This window comes from Daphnia carinata, chromosome 2, assembly GCF_022539665.2.
Source record: "Daphnia carinata strain CSIRO-1 chromosome 2, CSIRO_AGI_Dcar_HiC_V3, whole genome shotgun sequence".
Lineage (NCBI taxonomy): Eukaryota > Metazoa > Arthropoda > Branchiopoda > Diplostraca > Daphniidae > Daphnia > Daphnia carinata.
In genome coordinates, this window is record NC_081332.1 from 1892966 (window position 1) to 1919465 (window position 26500).

The 26500-nt window shown below is 38.8% G+C and overlaps 4 protein-coding genes and 1 long non-coding RNA gene across 5 annotated transcripts; 3 read left to right on the forward strand and 2 right to left on the reverse strand.

Moving 5' to 3' along the window:
- The first annotated feature begins 316 nt into the window (after positions 1-316).
- On the forward strand, positions 317-1987 carry LOC130685880 (uncharacterized). Its single transcript, XR_008999721.2, has 6 exons — positions 317-539; positions 605-706; positions 787-898; positions 1008-1161; positions 1238-1368; positions 1456-1987. It is a non-coding gene; the product is annotated as an uncharacterized LOC130685880 (long non-coding RNA).
- Positions 1988-4034: 2047 nt separating this feature from the next.
- LOC130685834 (organic cation transporter protein-like) lies at positions 4035-7279 on the reverse strand. Its single transcript, XM_057509117.2, has 13 exons — positions 6940-7279; positions 6624-6876; positions 6456-6559; positions 6209-6363; positions 5538-5706; positions 5325-5466; positions 5137-5258; positions 4990-5076; positions 4801-4928; positions 4552-4733; positions 4350-4489; positions 4139-4240; positions 4035-4059 (listed from the first exon to the last, which is right to left on the reverse strand). The coding sequence occupies exons 1-13, from the start codon at positions 7173-7175 to the stop codon at positions 4050-4052; spliced, it is 1830 nt and encodes a 609-aa protein (XP_057365100.1). The 5' UTR covers positions 7176-7279; the 3' UTR covers positions 4035-4049.
- Positions 7280-8629: 1350 nt separating this feature from the next.
- On the reverse strand, positions 8630-12182 carry LOC130685841 (mucin-2-like). Its single transcript, XM_057509128.2, has 11 exons — positions 12053-12182; positions 11174-11944; positions 10839-10907; positions 10644-10736; positions 10474-10530; positions 10165-10263; positions 9700-9765; positions 9265-9478; positions 9089-9145; positions 8732-8778; positions 8630-8652 (listed from the first exon to the last, which is right to left on the reverse strand). Exons 1-8 carry the CDS (start codon positions 12078-12080, stop codon positions 9267-9269), a joined length of 1395 nt encoding a protein of 464 aa, XP_057365111.2. The 5' UTR covers positions 12081-12182; the 3' UTR covers positions 8630-8652; positions 8732-8778; positions 9089-9145; positions 9265-9266.
- Positions 12183-13502: 1320 nt separating this feature from the next.
- Positions 13503-15080, forward strand: LOC130685851 (N(4)-(Beta-N-acetylglucosaminyl)-L-asparaginase-like). Its single transcript, XM_057509137.2, is given in 6 exon segments — positions 13503-13760; positions 13812-13968; positions 14030-14169; positions 14172-14254; positions 14315-14399; positions 14457-15080. Coding segments are annotated over 6 exon segments (1113 nt in total). The 5' UTR covers positions 13503-13558; the 3' UTR covers positions 14903-15080.
- A 167-nt stretch (positions 15081-15247) lies between these two features.
- On the forward strand, positions 15248-18211 carry LOC130685832 (protein phosphatase 1H-like). The gene is made up of 6 exons (XM_057509115.2): positions 15248-15747; positions 15830-16091; positions 16171-16326; positions 16408-16896; positions 16971-17632; positions 17917-18211. Exons 1-6 carry the CDS (start codon positions 15419-15421, stop codon positions 18014-18016), a joined length of 1998 nt encoding a protein of 665 aa, XP_057365098.1. The 5' UTR covers positions 15248-15418; the 3' UTR covers positions 18017-18211.
- Positions 18212-26500: the final 8289 nt, after the last annotated feature.

Consider the following 26500-nt stretch of genomic DNA (forward strand, 5'->3'; position numbering starts at 1 on the left):
TTTTCCCATATTTGTAAAAGAAAAAAAAATATTGAAAAGTCGGGCTTATTTTGTCGGGCTTATTTTTCAAAATCCGTAAAATTGGGAATCTTCCAAAATTTCCTATTATAACGCAAAATTTAACGCTGATTTCGAAAAATGAACTTATTTTTATGTCAAACTTATATGGCAATCCGTTTATCCCAAAAATTAAAAAAAATATCGGCCTTTTTTTCTGATTGACTGCTCTCGCCACCTCGCGGTCAGATTTCTAGGTAATTCTTTACATACATTCACCGAATTTTTCTGCTGCATCGTGCTAGTGTTGCAGTGCACTTTGCGGTTGCCAAACGTCTATTTCGTCATACTGTGGTTTCACCACATCTGCCATTTGTAGCAATTGTAGATATTGTCCATAATAAGTTTTCATGTTTACATTCTTGCCAGTGCTGCTCCTTTTTTTTGTCACAACCGCTTGTTTCAGCTGTTCCAAGTATTGAAGCATTACTTATGCAAGTACTTAGAGAGGGCTGCCCATCACAAAAGAAGAGCTCATCATGGTATGTTATGAAATAAATAGATTTTTAAAGAAACAAAACTTTTTAACCTCTCCTGTTCCTCATAGATGCTGTGATGGTATGTTTGCAAAACTGGGAAAAATTCTGTGCTATGGTGGCCTTAAGTATGTGCTCAACACTTTGAAAAATGTGAACAGCAAAAACAGTTGGTCAGAATTCCAAACGTCAAAAGTTACTTATTTCTGGAAAATCAGTTAATCTACATCCTTATTTTCTGCTGTTCCATCAGTCACTATCCAGTGTGTTTGGACAGCGGACACATTCTTGAATCAGACTGCTTCAGTTTATATCGAAGATGTATTGCTTGTCATGCCCTGTGACCAACTTCACAGGACTATGTTGTAAGTTAGTATCACTTTACAAAGCCAAATAGGTGTAACAAAATGCAATTTTGTAAATTTTTTATACAGAATTATTTTACTGCTTTGTTTTTTGTTGTACATTGTACAGCAAATTTAGATTACATGCCCACTATGAAAGAGATCAAGTATATTACCGAAATTGACTATCTCAATTCGCGACTTCCAAACTCATCCTCAGTCTGTCATTCTGATGCAGGGGTCCTGAAAGAAGTTGGAACGTTTTGAACCGTCTCAGCCAATAAGTGTGTCTGTTTTTTTGTGCCGGGAAACCCATTATTATAACTAACTAAATTGCCATTTATTGTGTTATTTCCATAGGTATTAGAAAATAGGTAGTCGCTTAATGATTAGTTTCTTCGCTGCCCGTCAACTTACCATCCAAGCAAGCACTATGTCTGTCAAACCATTAGTTGAATACAGTTAATACCAGTAGTTCACCAAAACAAGAGGTAAAGAAGGATTGCACCAATCCTTATTGAATATATATTGATAGGCAAATGTTTAAAAATTGATTTATGTTTCATTTCTTCAAATAGGTTAAAAATCATACTGAACCAAAAGAGGTATCTAGTCGAACCAAATTTCATAATGATAACAGTTGGAAGCCCCCAGGAATTTTTGAAAAATGCTTCCTGCCCATTACCTTCAGTCGTTGCTGCGGCCCGAAAACAAAGTATTAAAATTTATATAAATTGAAGTGCATATCTGGGCTCCCTTCTTTTCTGTGGCCCCGTTTCCCTTAAATTTTTAATAAGCCCGTAGGGGGTCAGCCCCTACTGTGATCAGCAGTAAACGGTTGTGAGTGCGCTGTCCGGAAAGGGGACGTGGGGGTCCCCATGGTTCGATGATATCATTGGAGGGCTGTGGGGCTACCCAAAAATCCGAATTAACGGTTAATCGCTCACGTAAAAGCTTGTCCGCGACCTTCGCTCTTCTTCCGGCTTCTCTTAGCCACGCACCGGGTAATCTCCCCGGTGAGTCAACTGAGGTAGTGTCTCCCCCTACCTTGGTTGACAGCAACTTTGAAATCGGCTATTTTGCCCTTTCAAAGTTGCACGTCTTTATATTGTGCAGAAGTATTGTCAATACAAATTCTTAAAAAAAATTACAGATCTTGTCTTTTTTTACTGTCGTGGTGTTTCTCTGCAATTTTCACTATTGTGAACAATTCCTTATTTATATCACAATGTCATTTTATTGACGTATACGTTATATTTTCAATTTTTGCTGTTCCCAATCATGGAAGAATATTTCTTTGATAGACGACTTAATTGTTTATTTAACGTTGCACTTTTATCTCACTTCATGGAGATTTTACAACTTTGAGTGCATTAATGATATTAATTTGTATACATGCATTGTATATCTCATTTGACATTTTAAGTTATATATATTTATTTTATTTCATTTTGACTCTTTAGGGGATTGAACCCTTGATTTCTGGCGTGCGACGCCGATGCTCAACCATAGAGCCATGAGTCTTGTAAATTAGGTAACTATTTTTCCATGTCTTTTAAAGGAGACCTATTTGCACTTGTAATAATATTGTTGTGCGTCCCAACGCAATTTAATATTTCCGTCTCGGAATGTCACCTATAAATACAATAGTGTGATTCATTTTTTGTACAAAGAAATATTGTCTACAGTGGGAACCATACCTCAATTCTCAGGCACAGAGGATCCAGACGCGACTCGAACTCTTGACTTTCGATTCCCGTAGTCAGACGCTCTACCTCAGAGCTATTATTATGATGACATTCCCGTATCGTGCTAGTATGATACAGCGTAACGTAAAATAAGAAAAAGTCTTCTTTTTAATCCTGACTGTACATCAGATGGGCGTGCATGATAAGGTTATAATAATAGCACGAGGTATATCTTCATGCTATGATCTATACTTATCAGGTATACCTTCCCATTAGTGTGATACATAATGCTAGTAGTTTCTGTTAACGAAGTAGTGTTATAAGTATATGCAACCCGCGTTATCAACCAATAGTGAAATAACAAAACAAACACGAAAAAAGCCGCTACCTCATTTCGTTTATGATCAAAATGCTTAGGATGTTTGGAATATTAATGTTCATTTAATACTTTTTGCCAAGTTGAAAAAAAAAAATTACCGGAAGTGACCGGAAGTAGCCTATATCTCCAGAAATACTGGGCCAACAACAAAACGAATATGATTTTCGTGATCCTCGTGAAATTTAAGGTGTGTCTGACCTATTTTGACCTGTTTTTGGCGAAAAGTCCAATTTGGCCAAAATCGCGATTTTTCCTGAACTATAGTTCAGGGAAATTTGCGATTTTTGACGATTTTCGGGTATTTTCTACTGACACATGGATTCGACCCCAAATTTCACGAGGATTACGAAAATGTGGTTTTTTTTTCATTCAGACCAATAGATAGTGAGTTATTAGGCATTTTCAAACCGGAAGTTATCTTGAAAGTTAAAATTTCGAAAATTTAAAAAATGAACTATGTTCTCCTTTACAAGTTACAAAAGATCTGCGTAGTTTCAAACGTAAACTATAGTAAATTAACATAACATGGCCTTTCAAAGTTCTTAAAGTTCAATTTTAAGATACAACCTGTATACCACTTCAAAGCTTTAAAGGTTTATTTCAATAAAAAAATCTTCTGTTACAGACTGTGAATATTTTGTTGCATTGAGAAATGAATGCTACCACGCTTGTAACAATGGCTTAATCCAGAATGATACAACATGAGACCTGGTTTTGCTAAAGTACGTTAATATTACCTTGTTCTATGCCCAACAGCTTACACTTTGTGTTGGTAACGAAGCAGCGTAAAATTTGCACATCACTAATAGGGGTGGAGGTAAAAACAACAAGCTATTCCGATCAAGTAAACTCAAATAGACGCTTTCAACGTAACAACAAAGTCAACAATGAGAATCACATGTCAAAAAATAGTTTTAATTTTAGCCGCTAGAGGCTGGTGAACTTGCAGCGCCGTCCACGGGAAATTATGTTCCTTCCGAAACGGAAAAAAAGGCCGATATTTTTTTTTTTCTTGGGTAAAACGGATTGCCATAAAAGTCGGGCTTATTTTGTCGTCGGCCTTATTTTTCAAAATCGGCAAAAGTGGAAATCTTCCGGAATTTGATCAAAATCCCCTATTATAATGCAAAATTTAACGCTGATTTCGAAAAATGCATTTATTTCATTTTCGTTTTTAACCTAACTGCATTTTACTTTTTAAGTGTTTGATCACACTGGAAAATGTTTGAATGATCGATTGTTCCTTTTGGTTCTTCCATCCGATTCTTGCTCCGCCGCATACACGATAATGTATACCTAGCATTCGTGTAAGACCACATGTGCATAAAATAACATTAATAACATTTTACAACTGGGAGTAGATAAAAAAAATAAATAAACACAACTAACAACAAAACTCGCTTACTTTTCCATTTCCTCGGCTTCCTTAACTGTGTTCGGTAGAGTTGTTTTGTTAGTTTCAGGTAAAAGAAGACAGAGGAGTCCTACACTCAAGTTGACACCGGCAAATACTATGAAAGGCAGTGCTGGATCGATTTTCCTTCCCTGTGTGGAAGCCATGAATTCATGAAATCTCCAATTACGTGATATTTTCGTAATTTGCTTACAGCGGTAGCTATAATAGGTGCTAATATCCCACCAATGCGACCACATGTCGAACAGAGTCCTACTGCAGCACTTCTAGCTGACGTAGGGAACAGATCTGACGTATATGAATAGACCGTTGCCATCACGCACGATATGAACAGTTTTCCAAGCATGGAGAATGTGATCCTGATTGCTGGAGGATCTTTATGACAGTCAAGCAATTATTCAAACTAGTTTGTCCATTGAAAAACAAAAGCTGTGATTCACACCTTCAGGAACAAGTCCTGTTATCAAACAAGCTATGCCACTGGCAATTAAACCTCCGCTGAGCGTAGGTCTTCGCCCAAGTTTGTCCATGAGAAAGATACCGCTAATATAGGCTGGGATTTCCACAGCCCTGTGGGTAATCAATTGAAATGATAAGATATCAGGGAGCTGCATACAAATTGTATACTTGCATTGCTAGTTCGTAATTGAGGAAGAAATCGTCCGATAAGTTCGTCGCTGAAAATGTAATCCCGTAATACCCCATAACGGCAGCTATCCTGTAAGTTTAACCATCACAATTAAATCGTTGTAAATTGATACAGAAACGCGATACTTACCAAGCAAAGAACATGATCGCGAATCTCTTCCAGAGAATTTTGGAACGAAAGACATCTCGAATGCTTTCTCCCTTTGAATTGCTGCTGGAAATGGGTTCCCCTTCGTGATCCCGGCCATCTGCCTGTTAAAATATTCGCAGGTATGATTGTGTCGTATTTTTGCTGTGCTGTATGAAGTTTGTACGTACATTGTCGCTTTTTGCTTTTCCAACAAAGATTAAGTGATCTGGAACGCTTTTCTTATTCATTTTCGCCGCCTGGAGGATGAGGATACGGGCTTCCGAGTACCGCTTCTTCGTGATTAGCCAACGGATCGATTCAGGGACGACCCTTTTTCATTTCAGAGAATCATACGAATCAGCAACAACTTGCTATAAAACACGTGTAATCGAAGTACTTACCAATAAAGGGAGACGAGGGCAAACATTGGAACACTGATGACGAGTTGCAGATTTTTCCAATCACGGATGTAATAGGCCACCAGACCAAGAACTGCGCATCCGACGGTAAAAACGCACTGGTATATGAAACCGCACATTACACGATATTTCTTGCCAACAGCTTCCACACCTGACTCATCGTTACCGGAAAACGTTTTGGTTTTAAGTTTTTGTCATTGGTAGAATGAGTAATAAATTCATCGTTGTTTAATATAGCCATCAAGTATACCAAGAGTGGTAACGCCGGCAAAACAACTGTAGCAACGCATGTTAAGCTCCATAGATGGCATAGCATTCCGTACAAACTGTTAGTGTTGTTCCGGTATTTGACAGTTTGGACCCGCCAGAGTACTATGGTAAATTGAGATCTTCTTAATTCGTTGGCCGTTGTGAACGTGATGCCACGTTCTAAATACTGAGCGTGCTGGCGAATTATTCTAAATACCGGAGCGTGCTGGCGAATTGTGTTAAATACCGGAGCGTGCTAGCGAATTGGACCGAACAGCTGCAACGCCATCTATGGAGCTTAACATGCGGACCTCAAGCTATTCCGTGCGAAAGGCTACCCTGGTTACTACTCCAGGTATACTTCATGCTATAACAAATAGTTTCAAAATTACAAATCAACTTACCCCATACAAAGAGTATGAGAAAATGACCTATTGCCGTGACGCCGCACAAAAATCGCAACACGCAGAATGTTGCGAAGTTCGGAGAAAATGCCAAACCAGTGGTTAGAGTGGCAAGAACAACAACATTCACAGAAAACGCCAACTTGCGGCCAATTCTAAAACAATATTATTTCAATTAGGATAAGATTCAACAGGTAGGATACTACACCTACTGATTTGTAACTCTGCAAGAAAGCTATACGTATACCTATCGGCTATGTTTCCAAGTGTTGCTGCGCCCACTAGCATTCCGAACATGTAAACTGAGCCGGCCAGAGTTTCTTTCCATTCGTTTTCGCAGGTCAAATCGAACTGTAATTTAACAATTTCAATAATTTTGTTTAAAGTAATTATACAGTATATATGGTACGCAAACCTCCGTGACGATAGTTGATTGGAATAATGATGTATCATAAACCCAGTGGTCACATCCCACAATCATTGATGGGTCAGTCGGGGCGTCAGGTTGCTGGCATTCTTCTAAATTCGTCCAGGTGTAATTGTAACGTTTACATTGATCTGGGGTATTATCTTCTGTCCATGGAATAGTATTGTTCAGCCAAGGCGTATAGACGTTGTTGGGCTCAGACGAAACGCTATAGTCAGCATCACAACCCTCTATAAAACATCTGGGCAAGCGCTACACGTTACAGCCTCGAATAAAAGACAAAGATTTAATGAAACTTATTCACCTGTAAACAGGAACTGCGCCCGTGAACGTGTAGGACATCACCACCATACCCGGGAAGAATGCGGGTATGCACAGCCATAAAAATGTGCGCAGTTGATACTGTCCTAATTGACCAAGATGTTCCAAAATGTCGTCGTAGTTAAAGGTTTCTTCTTGCTGTGTTTTGCAATCATTTTGCTGACTCTTTGTGGAATCATCTTCGTCGCAAATGGAGTTTGTGGATGAATTTTCCGTCATTCTTATGAACTGTGTATCCAATTAAAGTTGAAAAATGCTTAACTTTTGCTGTTGAATGTCAGAAAAACTCCAGGAACAAGAAGCAGGGCTTAGCGCGGCGTAGATTGGCTAAATCCACGCGGCGGACTGATGACAAAAGCGACTCATTTGCGCTTGGAGACTGTTTAATCTCTGTAGTTTGTCCTTGATAGACTGATGTACATGTGCCGTAATCACGGCTGTCATTCAGTGTCTATGTTGTTATCTAATTATTCCTTTTTCGTGCCAAGCGAACAGCAACAGTAGCATGCCTTCAAATGTGATTGTTTGCTTTGTTGTTGTTGTCTTGCTGTTTTTTCATGATTACATGAGCTTTGACCCGTCTCACACAGCTTGCGACGAATATTAAACTTCGTCGCATTAACTTCATACGTCTAGAGGTTTCTCATAACGTAGGTAACGAGCAAGCGATGTCATACTGTATTCTTTTCTACTTCATTCATTTTTATTAGTATTAAATGTGATCTAAAATTATTTCGTCCGAAATATGATTGTACGAGAAGCAAGTATAAAATTTCACGTGCAGTCTCCCGATTGGTATCGGAAGCACGGACGTATTAGGGTGCAAATCATTTTTCTATCACGATTCACGATGGTGTTGTCGGAATCCTTCCACGATTAGGTTGCAATTTTACTTTTCTGATTTCAAATTCAAATTTCTTCTTCAAATCTCTTCATTGACCCCTCCTACGGCTTGCTACATAATTTCAGGGCTTAGAAGGAAGCCACCAAAACTAGTTAAAAGATGTTCGAGATTTCCACTTTCATGAATAGATCCGACGAGTAATTCCACCTCAACAGTGTCCTTTTCTTGGAGCTTAACTGTAGCCTGTAGATTGACGGGGAACCATCCATAATTGTCGTTGGAGTTGATATGCCCTTCGGTTAACATTTGTGGAGTTTTTTCTTTCTGATTTTTGTTAATCCAGAGTCGAACAGTGATGATGCTTGTCCCCGAAATATGCGCACTGGCCTTCAACGCTAAATGTTAAAAGACTCGGAATTATTGGAAGAAAGGCTCATCCAGCTTCGTCACTTGACATTCAATTGTAGCCTAAATGTAAGAGAAAATAACAAAAATTTTCAGCCTCAACCGGTAAAGTAGAAATGGTAGATTCCGTTCATTGGAACTGTGAATATTCCCGATGCTGGGTTAAAGGCATGCCCATCATTTAATCGATTTATGAGGTACGGCTGTATGGTATCATGTTGGTCAAAGCTGCTGTTTCTTTGAGCAAAAAAAGCAACTTTTGCCTGAATTGCAAAGGTAAAGTTACATCGTCAACGGCATTTTTTTTTCACCATTAAATAAAAAGGCCAATATAATTAAAAAGGCAAACAGAGTTACCACTGTTTTAGAGTATCGTTGTTGCTCGCCATTAAGCCTTGATGCCACTTTTTCTATTTTTTCTTCGACTGCTTCTAGTTGTTTCTTTATCTACATGACATTTAAAAAAAACAATTAAATTTAAAATCAAATCAAACGGTAAAAATTAATAAACGCATCATCAACTTACAGTGTTGGTAAAAACCTTAATGTCTTCTTGTGATACTAGTTCGCTACCTAAAACAAAGTTCAATTAGAGTTAGTTTAGTGTAAGTCACCAAATGGATCAAATGACTATGATGATTAGCAATGTAAATGATGAAATGGGAAATTTGAATTCCTTATCAGATAAAAAAAACAGTCGATTATCACTGGGCTAAAACTATTTTAGGCAAATCTCTATCGGATTATAGAGATTTTTTCCTTTCCTTTTGACGGACCTTCGGAAAAGAGTATCAGAGAAACAAATGCATCCTTCGTAACATGCCACGAGCAATCATGGTGGCAAGGTTGAAAACGAAAAAGAATGGCGGTACTGCACTGATACCTGAGCTTCCTGGAAGACCTGCATTAGCTGTCGGATTATTGGTTAATCCTAAAGCCCCTGTGGTATCAAGAGGAAGGAGGAATTCATTAGTCTCATGCCTTGGAGGAAAATGTAAATGTTCAACCCAAATGCAAAACTACACTCGGGGAAAAAAAAAAGATTATTAAGGAGCTCACCGTCATCTGGAGTTGCTTCCGTGGTAGGACGTTTGTTTTCCATGTTTGGTGTTTCTTCTGTGGTAGGAAGTTTGTTTTCCATGTTCGGTGTTTTCCGTGGTAGAAAGTTTGTTTTCCATGTTTGGTGTTGCTTCCGTGGTAGGAAGTTTGTTTTCCATGTTTGGTGTTGCTTCCGTCATTGTTAATGCCTGAGCATAAGCGCTTGAGGGTAATCCTGTCAATCAGATTTTAAAGAAAAAAACAAAACAAATTCACTGAAATGCGCAGATACTGTGGATAAAAAAACGTGATTTCGAAATGTTTTCTACTGGCAACTAAAATTCGCCGAACGTAGCGGACAGAAAATTGGAAAAACAAAACAGAGGATGCATGGCAACATGAAGGATTTCACTACTCATTAAACAGTGAATAGAAAAGAGAGTAGGTGACTAATACCTGAGATTTCTTTAGGATCTGCGCTGGTTGTCGTAACATCGATTATTCCAAAATCGTCTGTGGTAGCTATCCAGAGGAATGAGAAATTCATTAGGTGGAAAGGTTATCTTAACGGGAAAATGTGAATATTCAACAAGTGCAAAGCTGAACCATGAAGTATATCAGTAGTACCGCCTGGAAAACAACTTGAGCTACGCATTTTTAAGCTGAAAATTGCCAGTACGCTCCGGTATTTGACAGTATTGGCGTGCCCGAGTGTTCTAGTAATTTAGATCTTGTTAACCATTAAACGTGTCAAATGACGGAGCGTACTGGCGCATGATACTGAGCAGCCGAAACGCCATCTATGGAGCTCAACATGCGGAGCTCAAGCTCTTCCGTGCAAAGGGTACCCTCGTTACTATTCCTGGTATACTTCACGGCTAAACACAAGGGGAAAAAAATAATAATGTGTTATAAATTTACCTGCATCTATAGTTGTTTCCGTGATCATATTTTTGGTTTCCATGTTTGTCGTTGATTCCGTAATAGCTGCGGCCTGAGTATAGGCATTCACCGGTATGTCTGCATTGTAAATTTAATGAGATTCTTTTTAAAGTATTGAGGGATTAACGATGAACTAAAGAAATTCATAATGTCAAATATAATACACAGCTACATTGAACTGCCATCAAGTTCATAATACGCCATTTGGTGGAAAATTCGCAGGACGCAGCGAATAGATAGGCACCACCCTTTAAACAGTACATAGAAAAATGATTTGGTGATTGATACCTGAGATTCCTGGGAGATCTGCACTAGTTGTCGGATTAACGCTTGTTGCTACAGGGCCTTGGGTATCAGGAAGAAAGGGACATTCATTAAGCTTATACCTTAACAGAAAAATGTAAAAATTCACCAAGTGCAAAACTGCACCGGGGAAATAAGAATTTGAAGGAGCTCACTGGCATCAGGTGTTGTTTCCAAAATAGTAACTTTAGTTTCCGTGCTTGCCGTTGTTTCCGTAACAGTTGATTCCTGAAGAGTTGTCAGTATTTCTGCATTAAGTTTTTGGAAGATTAAAAATTCAATAAATAAATTCTGAGTGAACTAGTGAGTGGAGAAACATGAAACACACAGCTACCGTGGATAAAATATACCTGTTTTCGCTATGCTATCATCTGGCATCAAGTTTACAGTAACTGGTTGGGTGGACAATTCGCCTAACGCTGCGGATAGAAAAGCAGAAAAAACAAGAAAACATGCACGGCTATCATTTTACTACCACTTAAACTGTTAACAGAAAGAAGAATTGACGATGGATACAGGAGCTCCAGAAGTATCAAGTATCAAAGGGTTACTCCTAGAGCTCCTGTAGTATCAAAAAGAACGAGAAATTCATAAGCAAGAAAGGCTAGCTTGACAGAAAAATTTACGTATTCATCAAATACGCATCTATACTCGACAAAAAAAAAATATATATCAAATAGTTTACCGGCATCTATAGTGGTTTCCAGGGTCGTAATTTTGGTTTCCATGTTTTGTGCTGCTTCCGTAATAGCTGCTGCCTGAGTAGAGGCAATTGTGGATGGCGTGGAATCCGTAATAGCTGCTCCCTGAGCAGAGGCGCTTGAGGATAGCGTTGGATTCGTAATAAGTGAAGCTTGAGTAGAAACATTAGACGTTAGCATTGGTCTCGTAGTAGTTGATGTCTGGGTAGAGGCATTTGACGGTGGAGTTGGACTCGTAGTAGTTGATGCTTGAGTAGAGGCATTTGAGGATGGCGTTGAACTTGTAATAGCTGATGCCGAGGTAGGGCCATTTGACGGTGGAGTTGGACTCGTAGTAGTTGATGCCTGGGTAGAGGCATTTGAGGATGGCGTTGAACTTGTGATAGCTGATGCCTGAGTAGAGGCATTTGAGGGTCGCGTTGAATTCGTAATAGCTGAAGCTTGAGTAGAGACATTTGATGTTGTCATTGATCTTGTAGTAGTTGATGCCTGGGTAGAGGCATTTGACGATGAAGTTGGTACCGTAGTAGTTGATGCCTGGGTAGAGGCATTTGACGATGGAGTTGGTACCGTAGTAGTTAATGCCTGGGTAGAAGCATTTGACGATGAAGTTGCTCTCGTAGTAGTTGATGTCTGGGTAGAGATATTGGACGGTGATGTTGTTCTCGTAGTAGTCGATGACTGAGTAGAAGCATTTAACGGTGTCGTTCCTCTCGTTGTAGTTGATGTTTGAGTAGAGGTACTTGACTGTATTCCTGTATTGGGGTTTTAATAAAACAATTTTTGAAAAACAAAATTAGAAACACACTATTACCTAAAGAAACTCATTATATGAGATAAACAGTACTAGGGATAAAATATACCTGTGCTGGATGTGGTTCCAACTGGCATTGTGGTTACAGTAGTTCTACTTGTTTGAGTTGTCAATTGGCCAAATGCAATGGACAGGAATGCAGAAAAAACCAAAAAAAATGCACAGCTACGAAGAATTTCACTACCCTTAAAGCAGAAAATGGAAAGAAGAATTAATTACAAAAACCATAATGTTTGCAACTATTAAGTTTTACCATTACTTTCATTGTCGAACTTTCGTTTTGCTCTCGGAGGGATAAATGAGTCTAATTACGTTTCCACTGCTTATATTTGGTACATATCGTACCGAATACGTGCTTTTTCAGGCAAACGTTTAGCTTCCATCAACAGAAAAATGATACATCCTAAACGAACGAGATACACGTTAAGAAGAAAGGTTACCAATTTAGCGAATTATTTTAGACTCACCTTTCAGTATTCGTTGCAGTCCATGGAGTCGTTGTGGTTTTCCTAGAACTTTACATCGAGACGTGTTTCTGAATTTAAGACATCTAAGTTAGTTAGATTGAAATTTAACGCGACATTCGAATTTCAGTTCAGATTTAGCTTAAGGTAATCTGTTTTCAATTTATGAGTAGAATTTGAACATGTTTCAGTTTCTAGAATTCCATTTCGAATGTTCTACAGCCTGAACTACAAGTCTAACTTAATAAAGAACCTGATATTCATGATCCTTGTTCAATTTTGAATAGAAAATAGGTTTTTTTTTTTAGCCAAAGTTGGGATTTGACTAAAAATCACAAAAGTGCAAAGGCTATAGCCTTTACTGTTTTGCAAATTTCAGTAAATTTGGACATGTCTTACAATTTGACCAAACTTAACCATATTGATCAAAATTGAACGAGAATTTCGAATTTCAGGTCACATTTAATGTAAGCCCATCAGTTTTCATGTTATGAGTTGAAATTGAGCATGTGTTCAAGATTCTCATTTCAACCGTCCTACTGTCGAAAATACACATCACACTTCAAAACAGACCTGCTTTCCGTGATACTTATTCAATTCTGAGTAAGGGTCAGGTGTTTTTAGTCATAGTCGAGTTTTGATCAAAAATTGCAAAATGCAAAGGCTATATGGCCTTTGAATGTTTTCAAAGTTCTGTAAATTGGGACATGTTTCAGAATTTGACCAAGGGTTAACCGTTTTGACCAAAACTGAGCAAGGTTTCAAGTTTCATTCCAGGTTAACGACTTTACTGCTAAATTTGCGATATGTATACTATTCTGCTTCAAGACTTTTCGTGAAAAAAGTTCACTCTGTAATTGAAAGTAAGCCAATGACCATCATTCGGCTGTCCTACTACATAAGAGTTCATGCGACCATGCCACGCGAAATACGAATACGATACTGAATGACGCCACAAGTTCACATCGTTTTTTCCGGGTAGAACTAGTGGCGCCAACGTCTGTTATGCGATTTGCTTGTTGTCACGAAGTAAATATAAGCAGACGAGCATATTAGTAATTTTGTGTTAGACAAATATCAAAATCAGTATAATGTTAGTTGGGGTTATTATTGGGTTGGCTACCTTCTTCCTACATGTCCATAGTTCTCCCGGAGTGCAATTTGTAATTAAAGCTATGAATGATGAAGTTGGAAAAGAGAATTTTCTTTTGCAGGAACAGCAATGGTCTTCGACAAAAAGTATGCTTCCTGCCGTTATCAATACATGGGCGTTCACCAATGCTACAAAAAGAGGTATTATCTTTTACTAAGGTAGAAACGTATGCTCACTGTTCTTATGAGTAGCATGGGAGGTCCTTTTTGAGAATGGAGAATCTGCTCTAGATGCTATTGAAAGGGGCTGTACTGTTTGTGAGAATGAACAATGTGATGGCACTGTTGGATATGGTGGAAGCCCGGATGAAAATGGAGAAACAACCTTAGATGCCATGATAATGGATGGGTATGAAACAAACATCTTTCTTATACAATGTTTAATACATTTGCTTTTTTTATTTGTGTAGGCCAACACATCGCTGTGGAGCTGTGGCTAGTATGAAGAATATCAAGAGTGCCATCAGTGTTGCAAGGAAAGTTATGGAACATACAGAACACACACTTCTAGTTGGTGAAGGTGCAACTAAGTTTGCTGTAGATATGGGCTTCCCCATGAAAACTTGACAACTAATGAATCAAATGAAATTTGGGATGAGTGGAAGAGTAAACATTGCCAGCCTAATTTTTGGATGGTAATTAACAATTTTTTAAATAAACTGAGCTAGGAATGACATACAGTTTACCTGCTTTAGAATGTACTGCCTATTCCAGAAAGGAACTGTGGGCCATATACGCCCTATGAAGTGCAAAAGGAAACGGAATTCGGCACAAAAGATGGTATAAACTATTAACAGTCAATGCGTAAGCTAGATAACATTGATGTTTGCTATTTAGAATCTAGAAAAAGCCATGACACCATAGGAATGGTAGCAATTGATGTGGATGGGAAAATGGCTAGTGGAACATCCACTAACGGTGCAAGACATAAAATCCCAGGACGTGTGGGTGACGCCCCCATTATAGGTTCGGGATCTTACGTGGACCAAGAGATTGGAGGTGCTGCTGCCACCGGAGATGGCGATGTCTTGATGCGATTCTTACCAAGCCTTGCTGCTGTTGAACACATGCGAAGCGGCATGACTCCGAGCACTGCCGCGGCATACTCATTGAAACGAATAGCACACTATTACCCTCGATTTGAAGGAGCTGTTGTTGCAATGAGAAAAAATGGAGAATTTGGTGCCGCTTGCCATGGTTTCAAAAATTTCACGTATGCCGTTTCGAATCCTGATTTAGGGATACCTCGTGTGTTTTTCGTCGATTGCGTTCTTTCTGAATAATATTCTTTGCTGTTTCCTTATTGTCGAAAAAATGTTTTGGGTTACTATAGAAAAGGACAGCTCTCTGTGATCGAATGCCATATGTGTAATCGTTGATTTCAAGTGAACTATCGTGCAGTTTGCAATTACTATTCCAGGTTCGAATTAAATTTCATTGTCTTCCAGTTCAAAGGCTGTAGGCAGTTCGAGTGATATTCATAAGGGTACCAGTAGGTTATAATAAATATAATGAACATGGCAAAAGTTTTTTTTTTTCAATTAAAATTCATGGAGAAGAACGGAAGTTCTTTGCTAAACAAATCGGCGGTACGATGACAAGGCGACAACAGAGCCATCTGTGAAATTTGTATACATAACAGGTCTACCAGGCGTCTGCTAAATGCTGATGTGTTATTTCTCATTAATTGTTCAGCTGTGCCACGAATTATTTATTGTTTCTTGACTGCCATTTACAGGGTTATTTTTTGTTAACACTGTGATTGTCTTGTTTTCACCGCCTGAGACGGTGTTTTGTTGATGTCGGTGGAACTTTTTACATCGTCTTTGTCGCACCTCTTCCACTACCGTCCGTTTCTCGTTGCACGCATCGTCACGGCCATGCTCAACAAGTTTAAAAACGCATTCTTCTCCGTGGTGAATAATTTGGACACAACGTCACCAGACAAAAATAATGATATAGGTCCTAATGGTGAACCAAAATTACCCTTAAAATTTCCGTACTCCAGACCACACTTCCTGCAGCTCAACGGTGAAGATGAGATCCAGGTGGCTGGAGATCACGCTATCAGACCCATCATTGTTCCAAGAGACATTACGAAAATCCCCTGGAATTCTGGTTATGCAGAGTCAGTTTAAACAATACAATATGTTTGTATAGAACTATTTTTTTTTTTCTAATTTTCCCTTTCGTGTCACTCTTTACAACAGGGCTGTCAATGCCGGCAAGTCCTTAAGGAATGAAGACCAGGCAAGAATCCATGTGGGCTACCTGGAAAGAAGACATTCCGACAACGGTCACTCAGCTGAAACTACTGAATTTCACACACCTCCCTCAACACCAGAGAAAGATTCCACTACACAGAGACCACCAAGGCAAAGGATACCTTATGTTTATTTTGCTCTTTTTGATGGGCATGCAGGAACTGGTGCTGCAATTTCTGCATCCAACGAACTTCATTGCATTATTCACGTAAACATCTTGCCAGCCCAAATAGCTTTAACAGGGAAAAGAACCTCACATCTAATCTTCCCGTCTTTGTTTTTCACAGGATAAATTAATGGATGTGATTCATCATTTGCTACCTCCTACGGACACAGGCGAGTGTGTCCAGAATGGGCGCAATCAAGTTCTGTGGTTTCCCGAAAGAGAGATTAGCGTGGAAAGTTTCATTGTAGGAGCATTGGAAGCGACGTTCCACGAAATGGTAACACTTCGTAGCATCCCCCATAAGTTCTTGCAGATATCGCTCTTCAACCTGATCCCTCTTTCCCTTTTCCTTCATTAGGACAACTTGATCGCTGAAGACCGATTCACATATCGCGTGACGGGCGGATGTACGGTAGTAGTTTCGCTTTTCATCTGTGGCAAACTATTTGTGTCCAATGCCGGAGACTCGAGAGCCGTTCTCTGCCGTGGTCGGAAAGCTTTTCCATTATCTAACGACTTCACTCCTGAAACGGAACGTCAGAGAATCCGCAAATTGGCCGCATTGCAGCCAGAGTTACTTGGTGGTGAGTACACGGCGCTGGATTTTTCCCGGCGTCCGAATCGACGGGATATCGGTCAGCGGTTACTGTACCGCGAACCACACATGACCGGCTGGGCTTACAAGACAGTTACACCAGAAGACCTCAAGTTTCCAGTCGTATACGGAGAAGGCAAACGTAGCCGAGTCCTTGCCACCATCGGAGTAACGCGAGGCTTCGGCGACCACGATTTACGTGCCCCTAATTCCAATATCCTCATCAAGCCTTTCCTTTCGTCACAACCAGAGGTTATTTTCTTTTTATATCTTTCTTGTCTTTAGAATCTCAGCTGACCCCTTTTTAAAATTGCACTTGTGTTCAGGTTCGCATTGTGGACATCGAAAAGGAAGCCATTTACGAGACGGATGTGTTGGTGATGGGCACCGACGGTCTGTGGGACGTGACGAGCAACGAACGCGTTGCCGAAACGGTCCAGCGCAGTTTGGAGCAGTTCCCCATCGAGGACAGTGCAAGGTATCGATACCGCTTCACTTCGGCTGCGCAGGATCTGGTAATGAGCTCTCGGGGTAAACTGAACGAGCGTAGTTGGCGAACGGCTGACGGTAAATCGGCCACTATCGACGACATTTCCGTCTTTGTCATCCCATTGGCAGCCTACAAGGAAGAATACTTACGCTGGAAATTTGAAATGGAATCTCAGGCCCTGCGCCCGGAGACGAAGGCGGCGGACGTTCCGGTCAGTGAACCGGCCGCATCTTTGCCGACGGTCAGCGTGGGCAACCAGCCGGGTCGAATGACCGAGCTCGCCAATACGAACGGTACACCGGCTGTAAATGAAACTGCCCTATCGGACCCGTCCCTCGACGCGGTCAATGTCGAAAAGGGCGAGGGCATCGTCGCCGTGGAAGACGAAGCTGCCGTCCTCACCACTGCCGACAGCGCGCCACCTCTGACCGAGGCTGTTGATCCCCTGAAAATTCCCGCCGACGGAGCGTCTGACCTAGAAAATAACGAGTCAAATTCGTAAGAACTATGGAGAGCGTCGTGCATTGTTGTTGTTTATGTACCGTCTTTACGTGGGTTGGAACTTCGGCCGCTAGATGGCATTGGCAGGGTCCATACAAAAAAGGAAGGGAAAAGGCGATGCACGTTTCTTCCTTTTTGTGTTTCCCCCCTCTATGGCGAAAAAAAAAATAATGATAATTTCCGATCGCCTTAAAATTTTTCATTATTATTATTCACTTATTTCTTATCCATTCCTTTTTGTTTTTGTTTCCACGTTGTTGTTTTTTTTAATGCCTGAAAAGAAATAACGTGCTCAATAGGGAACGTTTGGCGGTAGGCATCTTCGACAGCGAGGGAACGGTGTTTGTGTGGTCACTATTAGCAAGGGTAAAATTTGATTGAATTCAAACTCATTGTATACTATCTGGATAGGAAAAAAAGTAAAAAAAATGTGGTTTGTCAAATGCACCTAATAATCCCTATTGTTATACTCCCCTTCCCCCATCTCCTCAATGTCTATCTCTATTACGGAAACTGTAAAACAAAACACATTCATACAACTGTGAGAAAGACGACAAAAAAAAAAAACAAACAAAATTAATAATTAATACAAAATACGATACCGCCGCTTGAAAATGAATACCAGCTACTTGATTTTCTTTTTTATTTGATAAAAATGTCCCTAATATAAAAAAATATGACCCCTATCAGTGGTCGACTCGTCTTTTTTTTTTTATAAGAGGACCCTTTTTTCTTTTCAAAGAAAACGAGTCGCTTCCCCCCCCCCCCCTCGTATTCCCGAGAATCCTCTTTGGCTAGGCCTGTCGTGTCTATAAGATTTGGTAATCAAGAAGAATCGTATCCGGGAATGCCCCTCCTCTCAAGGGTGGGTAAAAAAAAAAATGTATAAGTTTCGATTCCAAGTTATCGTTAGATTTTTTTTCAATGCCTCTCTGTCTCTCTCTATTTTTTTTTTTTTTATTTGTATGTGTGGGGTAGAGAGAGCCTATTCTATTGTACGTCCCGCATCAAAGAAAATGATCCGGCATAGAAAAAAAGTACGGGGGGTTCGTTTTTTTTTTTTCTTTCCCGTCATTGCGGAGGAAGAGCCGAGGGAGTTTCCCACGTCACATTCGGCGTTTCCCTTAAAAAAAAAAAAATGAAACTTCCCGAGTTTTGCGCGCCTATACAAAAAAAAAAAAAATTCACCTCTTGTTTTTTTTTTTTTTGGAATGGGGGGTATGTTCCAGTGTGACGTAAAAAAATAAAGAACTGGACACAAAAAAATGCGCGTCCCCCTTTTTTCTCACGTTCCATCAGATCTTTTTTTTTTTTTTTTTTTATACATACGGAGGTATTTGTATTTTTTTGTGTATGAGATATACATTGCCATAGCATCGGGCTGATTATACCTGAACAGTGCGTTACACTGTTACGTGTGTTTCACACCGTTAAGCTGATATGATAGGAAAAAAAAAATGGTAGCGCGATTGAAATAACGGCCATTGGCTCGATGTAATTTCAGAGGCATATAGAAAGAAAAAATCGGATTTCCAATGATGAAATTCCTTTATTTTTTATTTTTTTTTTATAGATTCGATGTGTGTGTGTGTCCTGGTGGTAATAAAGAGCGTACCCAATTTTTTCCTGAGGAAAAGAAAAAGGAAGGAGAAAAACCGCAGATATTATTAATTTGAATTTCAAAAGAATATCATCCGCTTTTTTTCATCTTGTGAACTGGTTAAAAAGAAGAAAAAAGAAATAATACTTTGATGAATTCAAGTTGAATACGAGTCACGGTCCAAAAAAGAAAATGATGCCCTTCCATTTTCTTAATTTCTTTTTCCCCATTTTTTCAGTTCAAAAAATTCAGGGGGATCTGTTTCCAATGAAACCATTTTCTTTCTTTCTATCCCTCCTGAAAAATTCTTTTTTTGCACTTGAGCGACTCACGTCGGCCGATTGAAGGGGAAACAAGAAACTTCTTGAATAGAAAAAGATATAAAATAAAACTTAAAAAAAAAAAAGAAGATTCAAATTTCTTATAGCGCGTTCAACGCAAGAGGGCATTTCGTTCATTAACTATTGAATAGAAGCGCCTATTTCGCTGACTAATGGTCGGCCTTGGATGCAGTCTTTAAAAAAAAAAAAGTTCGACAATAAATACACAAGCCAGGGGAAAATTCATTTTCAAAGACCATCCCTACACACAAAAAAAATTGTTAGAAAACCTCAAGACTCTGAGCTTTTGTTATTGTTACGCTCTGTTAATCTAATGACTCGACTTGGCATGTAATTTCTTTTACCTTTAATTGTTGCCTATAATTTTTTCTCGTCTGCAACTTAACAAACCACTTGAAATTGATTCGTATTTTACGTGAAATTAGACATTTTTGAGATATACGGTATAACGGTCAAAAGAGTTGGCGCGCCAGTACGTCATAGCGCAAAGGTGCAAAAGGACAATATTCAACATATTTCAACAACAACTTACATTATACCACAACATCAATAAAAATCGCCACTTAAATTAACAGATCACGGGATGCGGCAAAAATTACAACAAAGGCCAACCCACATTCCCCTTACAAAAAAAAAAATGAAAACAAAGTTGCATCCATCTAGTGGCCAGATCGTATCGATCCCATTGTCCCCGCGCGTTTTTCTCAGAAAGGCAACAGCCGCACGCACTGCGCATTCATTTATTATAAATGTCGAATTGAAATTCAGCCTACATTCCCAGAAATATTTTTGAAATTTCGACATAAAAAAAAAAAAAGATGGCCGTTTTGCGGAGCATTGACGTCAGATGATGATGAACGAGATCGCACCCTATGAATCATTTTCGGGACAAAAGAAATAAACGTTTGACTTCGATATCGCCTTTTTCTAGCCACACACACACATTCCGCGCGATTTCTTCGATCCGATTGATGGCCGTTATTTCAATAGCCAGCGTCAAAGTAAGAGGTTTTGATTCTTCAGCCTATAGACGATGAGCTTTGCTTACATCACACATCAGTTGACCATAGTTTTTTAAATGCGGGGACGGGCAGATGTGTGTTTTCATCCTAATAACACACGTGATGAGTGAGTATATAGACCCTACAAAGAACAGAGATACACTTCGCACGTACTCTGACGTGCATGCGCGTCTATGCTTTAAATGTACATAACACACAACTGTGTACAATAAAACAGAGATGGGATTTTTTTCTGGAACGAAAAAAAAAAAAAAAGAAGGGGGTTATCAGTCTCGTCCAATCCTCGTATACATAAAATAAATGCGATGGGCCACATGAAAAAAAAAAAAAAAATCAAAGGATTTTTTTTTTATCATCATTATTCCAATCTGACAATATACTCATTGATGAGGAAATCTACGAAATCCAGCTATACACACACACACATTCGGCCTGGTGGTAAATACAAAGAAGAGCACCCCCTCGGGCTATTCATTTTTTTTTTTTTTTTTTTTTTGATCTGGTAAAAAAAAAAATAAATGCTTCTCCCCCCCTTTTTGAGAATGGAAAAGAGGGGGGTTACGCAATAGATGGATAAAAAAAAAAGCAAGGCTTGCACACCCTCTCGATCTTAGGGGTTGATTGAAACCGCTTTTTTTTTTATATACCCTCGCCTCGAGATCTAGCCGTTCCACAGAGGTGGAAGTTGAAGGCCTGCCCATCATGCCGCGCCCTAGATCCCTCACTCTTTATTTTTTTTTTTTTATTCCCATGATGATGAATCCAGCTCTCTCTCTCCGACATGTAAGCCTTTATATATATATATATATATATGAATATAATGCCCGTACATTTTATAAAGGGGGGGAAACAGAAATTCCACCCCCCACGCACCAACTATTTTTTTTTTTTATTCGGATTGCAACCTTAGGATGTTAAAAAAAAAAATATTTCTAACCCTCACAACCCGTCATGTATTACGCGCATCGAATAAAAGGGGTGTTTACATCAACAGCAGCTGCCCGAAAAAAAAAAAAATTGTGCACAAACTCTTACATGTTCCTCCCAAAAAAAAATAATTTTTTTTTGTTGGCCTCTCGGATTGTATATCATAATTCCCTTCCCCTCATTTTTTTCATGGAAAATTATATAGTCTCAAAAAAAAAAAAAAAGAATAATAATAATAACGTACAGTCAAAATCAAACAGTGTGTCATCCGTTCGCAGGTTTGTTTAATTATAGATCCATCGATCCATAACATTTAGAAAAAAACAACACCCTGGTTACGACGTGTTTTTACATCATGCAACATTTAAAACATAACCCATTTTTTGTTTTTTAATATATATTTTTTTCTTTTGATACTTTGCTCGGAGCTTTCATCGAGCGCCTTTCAATCATTTTGGCAGGGTCTCCTGTTTAATGGAGAGGGGCAAAAAGGGCCCCCAAGACGGGATTTATTATGTAAGGCACAAGCAAACCATCTGTTGTGTTTGCCAATGTCCGCAGCATCAGCATCAGCTGTTACATTCATATCGTACAATTACGGTACGCACAACAAGAGACGTTCATCGTAGCAAAACAAAGTTCAAATTGAAACAAATTTTTGATTGTTTTCAATTATCATCTTCTATCAAATGAAATGAATGAAAAAAAAAAGGGTTTCGACGTCAATTCGGATAAATGCCGCGACCTCCATAAAATACGAACAATATGCAAAAAAAAAAAAAGCGGGTTTACGTCAAACACGGCGTATATACGCGTGTAAATAATGAACGATGGCCTCTAAATAATGTACTTGTTTTACATGTGCGCATTATTAAAAGCGAACGTTATATCCCCCCTGTATATATATATATATATATAAAGGTAGTATAAATAACTAGGGTATTGAAGATAGAAAAAAAAATAAGGGGGCTGGGTAAAGGGGGGTTTTGGGGGTGTGTGGAGGATAAAAAAGAAATGTTAGGCAGAGGAAGAAGGGGGGGGGGATATATATATATATATATACAGACATATCAACGGGGTCGAGCTACAACCAATTAAATCGCTCCGCTCGCCATCTTGCCACCTTTTGTCATCGGCCTGCTGATTGGTTCAACGTGAGCTCCGCCCAGGCGTCGCCGGGTGGAGCTCTGTCTCCTCCCACCGCCGCATGCGATGCCTGTGTTAGATTGCACGTCAAAAGAAAAACGACGGTCATTGATTCCCCTTATGCATGCGCGTCATCTTTTTTTTTTGAATCGCGAGTTAAGGTTCACCTACCGGGCCAAATTGAATATGCAAAAATTGCGATTTTCCTAGCGACAAATTTTCCTTATTTATTTTTTTTTTATTTCTTGTTTTGAATTTTGATGAGTTCGTCATTTTGTTAGCCAATCGCATTACTTCTCGAATAATGAATTTTTTAGCGTCTAAACCGCATACAAAGATCACCCTATTCTAATGACCAACCAATTCTAAATTTCAGCTGTAAAATTGAACGGAAATAAAAAAAAACAAAAAAACAAATGAACATCGACAGACAGAAGGTCATCATCATTTTGAAGAAACAAAAAATTGCCGTGTATATTAAACAAAAAACAACACACATTGTTTGCTGTTACCTCAGAATCTGGCCGGTTCGCTTTTGCTGGCAGAAGTGGGCGTTGCCCTCAGGGAGAAAGAGACACACACACACACACACAACAAGAAGAAAAAAAAAAAAAAGAGGAAGAAAAGGGAGGGATGAAAGGTTTGGGAGGAGTTGGTGGGTTCCGTGACCGGCGCGGCAACAGTTGCGTCTGCGATCGTGTCGTGAGCGGATGGCGGCGTTCTATACGCGCCCTAAAAAATCCCTTTAAATAAAAATTGTAAAGAAAAATAGAAAATGGGGAAATCATTAAATACCCTTCCCCTTAATTGCGCACCTAGTAACACAGCGGTTCATTTACAATTTTGGTTCCTGGATAGAAACCAATCGTGAATTGTATTGTTTGTTTTTCCCCGAGTTTCTTCGATTCGTTTTCCGGGGGTAAGTGATGGCCAAATTGAAAAAAAAAAAAAATAAAGTAAAATAAAATAAAATTATGGAATTATTTCATTAGTTTAACTTAACTCAATATTTTTTCAGCGGTAGGGGAATAAGGGGATAAGACTAAGTGTTTTTCTAACTTGCGAAGGCGCATTTGGATTAATTTATTCCACTTTTCAATGATGGATCGTTTTGTGTTGCGGTTGCCAAAAACCCCGTCATGGAATTTCGACTGAAAAAAAAAAAATATTGAAATTTCTTACCGTTTTATTTTTTTTTTTCTATTTGACACACAACATCTTATTATTTTTTAAAAAATTTTAATTAAATGGCCGGCTCTTTGTCATTATTAGTCGTTACAGGATAAAGAGATCCGCTTTTATTTGGTTTGAATTCCCCCTTCTTTTTTTTTTTTTTGACGCCCTCCCACCCCGCTCTTCTTTTCTTAGAATAGACGACGTTCGTTTCTATTTTACCGGTTTTAATAATTAGCGAGATTGAAGTTTAGATTTTTTCAGAAATTACATTTCCATTCCGAGGACATTCTTACGAAGCAGAGCAATTTTTTTGAGGGGAATGAAAGAGGCTAATTATTTTCGATATATGCCGAGCTGGTGGTTAAAAAGGACATACGGGGCAATTTTTTTTTCATCATCATCAGATCCGCTAGTTTTTATTATTCCTATTTTCCAGCTTGTTAAAGAAATTAAAAAAAAGAAAAGAAAAAGAGGACGATGAAAAGAGAATTAGCTCGATATGACGTCTGCTCAATTCATGTGGGCCTCTAGGCCTCCAACCCCCTCCCTTCCTTACATCAAATAGGCCTATTAAAGGAAATCATTTTTTTTTATGTATAGGCCCAATAAAAAAAAAAGAGAAGAAAATAGGGAGAGAAATAAACAAGAAAAAAAAAAATTATTGAAATGAATTTCTAATGGCTTAGATTTCTAAAAAAAAAAAAAAAAAAAAAAAAAAAATTGAAGGGGGGTAAACATTTTTCAAAAATTTCTGTATGTAAGACGGTCGTCGCGGTTCTGAATGCAATCAACCATCCGGAAATGAGAAACAATAATTTAGAAAGTTTTTCTTTTTTTTTTTCTATTTTTGGAAAAGAATAAAAAATAAAAATAAAAATGGCTTCTTGGCGCACTAACTGCCGACGCCTCGAGCTATACACCTCGACGTTAATTGCCGTTACAGCACCATACCTTTTTCTTTTTTTTTTCATCCTTTTTTATTTTTATCATAATCATCAAACCTTGAAAAAGAAGAAGAAAAAAAAACTCAATTGCATTCCATGACCATTTTGAAGAGGACTCCCTCTTTCGTTATTTTCAAAAGATGGTCTTTAATGAGGTGTGGAAAATAGTGTATAATTTCTTTTTCTAAAAAAAAAAAAAAAAAAAAAATGTCACTTTATTTTATTTTTATTAAAAAAAAAAAAAATATTTCGTTATTTGACGGTTTTGATTTTGATTTGTTATCAAAACTTGGTTGCGCGGAAAGGCAATCGAGCCGGTTAGATTCCGACGGCGGATATTGCATCACGCTATAACTAGATGTAGAAAGACGCACACAACGTCATTGTTGATAGAACACATCCGCTTCTACATATATACTCCCCCCCCCCCATCCCCGCGCTCAATTTATTAATAATAATATTGATTGTATAGATATATCCCTTTTCGATTTTTGGAAATCGAATTTTCAAACACAATCGATCGTTTATTTCCGCCCGAGTGACGTCACAACGTCTTATTACAAATGGACTTCGAAGAAAAGGGGGAATTTTGGGATTGGGACGGGCGTTTGCATACTAAAAAAAAAACAAACAGTGAAAAGACCTTGAGACATTTCACCTGTGCTGCTGCACGAATCTTGAAAAAACCCCGACCCACCTCTCTGTTCGCCTAACTCGTCCTATTTAACATCTAACACACGTGATGTAGAGTTTAGATGGTAATGACTTGATACACAATCACGAACGACAACGTGTTTTTGAGGCCGTCTTTTTGCTTCGATAACGACCAACGTTTAAAAAACACAAGCCTAAACATTCAATCTATCAATTCTCCTCATCTTTGTAATATTTAATTATTTATCTTCTTCTTTCAAAAACAAAAATTCGAATGTATGCACGAAGAGCGTCACAAGGGCGCATGTGTGCTGGGGGTCGTGCGGCACATTGTTTAGTTTAAAAAATAAAAAATAAAAATTCATTTCTATTTTTGAACTGGAGAGAACAGTTGGGGGCGGGAAAGATATTAAGTGGGCAAGGAAGAAAAGAAAAAATGGAGTATATATACACACACACACACACCGTGTGTGTAGAACAGAAAGGCGCGGTGACGCAAGACTCCCGCTGATATTTTTTATTTTTTTTTTTCCCAAAAAGATTCTTATTTTTATTTTGAATTTTATTGTTGGCAGGCATGTACAGATTATAGAGAGAAGACTTGTCGAGTTTATTGGGATCGATTCAGTTTATTATAAAAAAAAGAAATAATAATCAGTGGGAATTATTAAAGGAAAGAGCCTAACAGCACACGGCGCTGTCTTAAAGTGATTGAGTTCCAGGGCAATAAAAGTTAATTGGGCATTTTTTTGTGTTACAAAAAAAAAAAAAAAAGGAAGACCTCGCACCGGTATAACAATAGTTGCACAACACAACAGAGGGCCCCCACGCTGAGGATGGAACTTCTTCTTATACCTACGGTCCTTTTCCTTTTTGAGGAAGGGCCCCCTCGTCCTCGCGTCTTCTATCCCTCCTACACACCACCACACGGTTATACAACAGGTGTCGATGGTGTCAAGTTACGCCCCTCCTGTTCTCCTCCTTTTTATTCACCTTGTCTTCCCTTTTTTTTTTTCTTGTTATCTTCCCCAACGAGAAAATAAGAAAAGAAAATG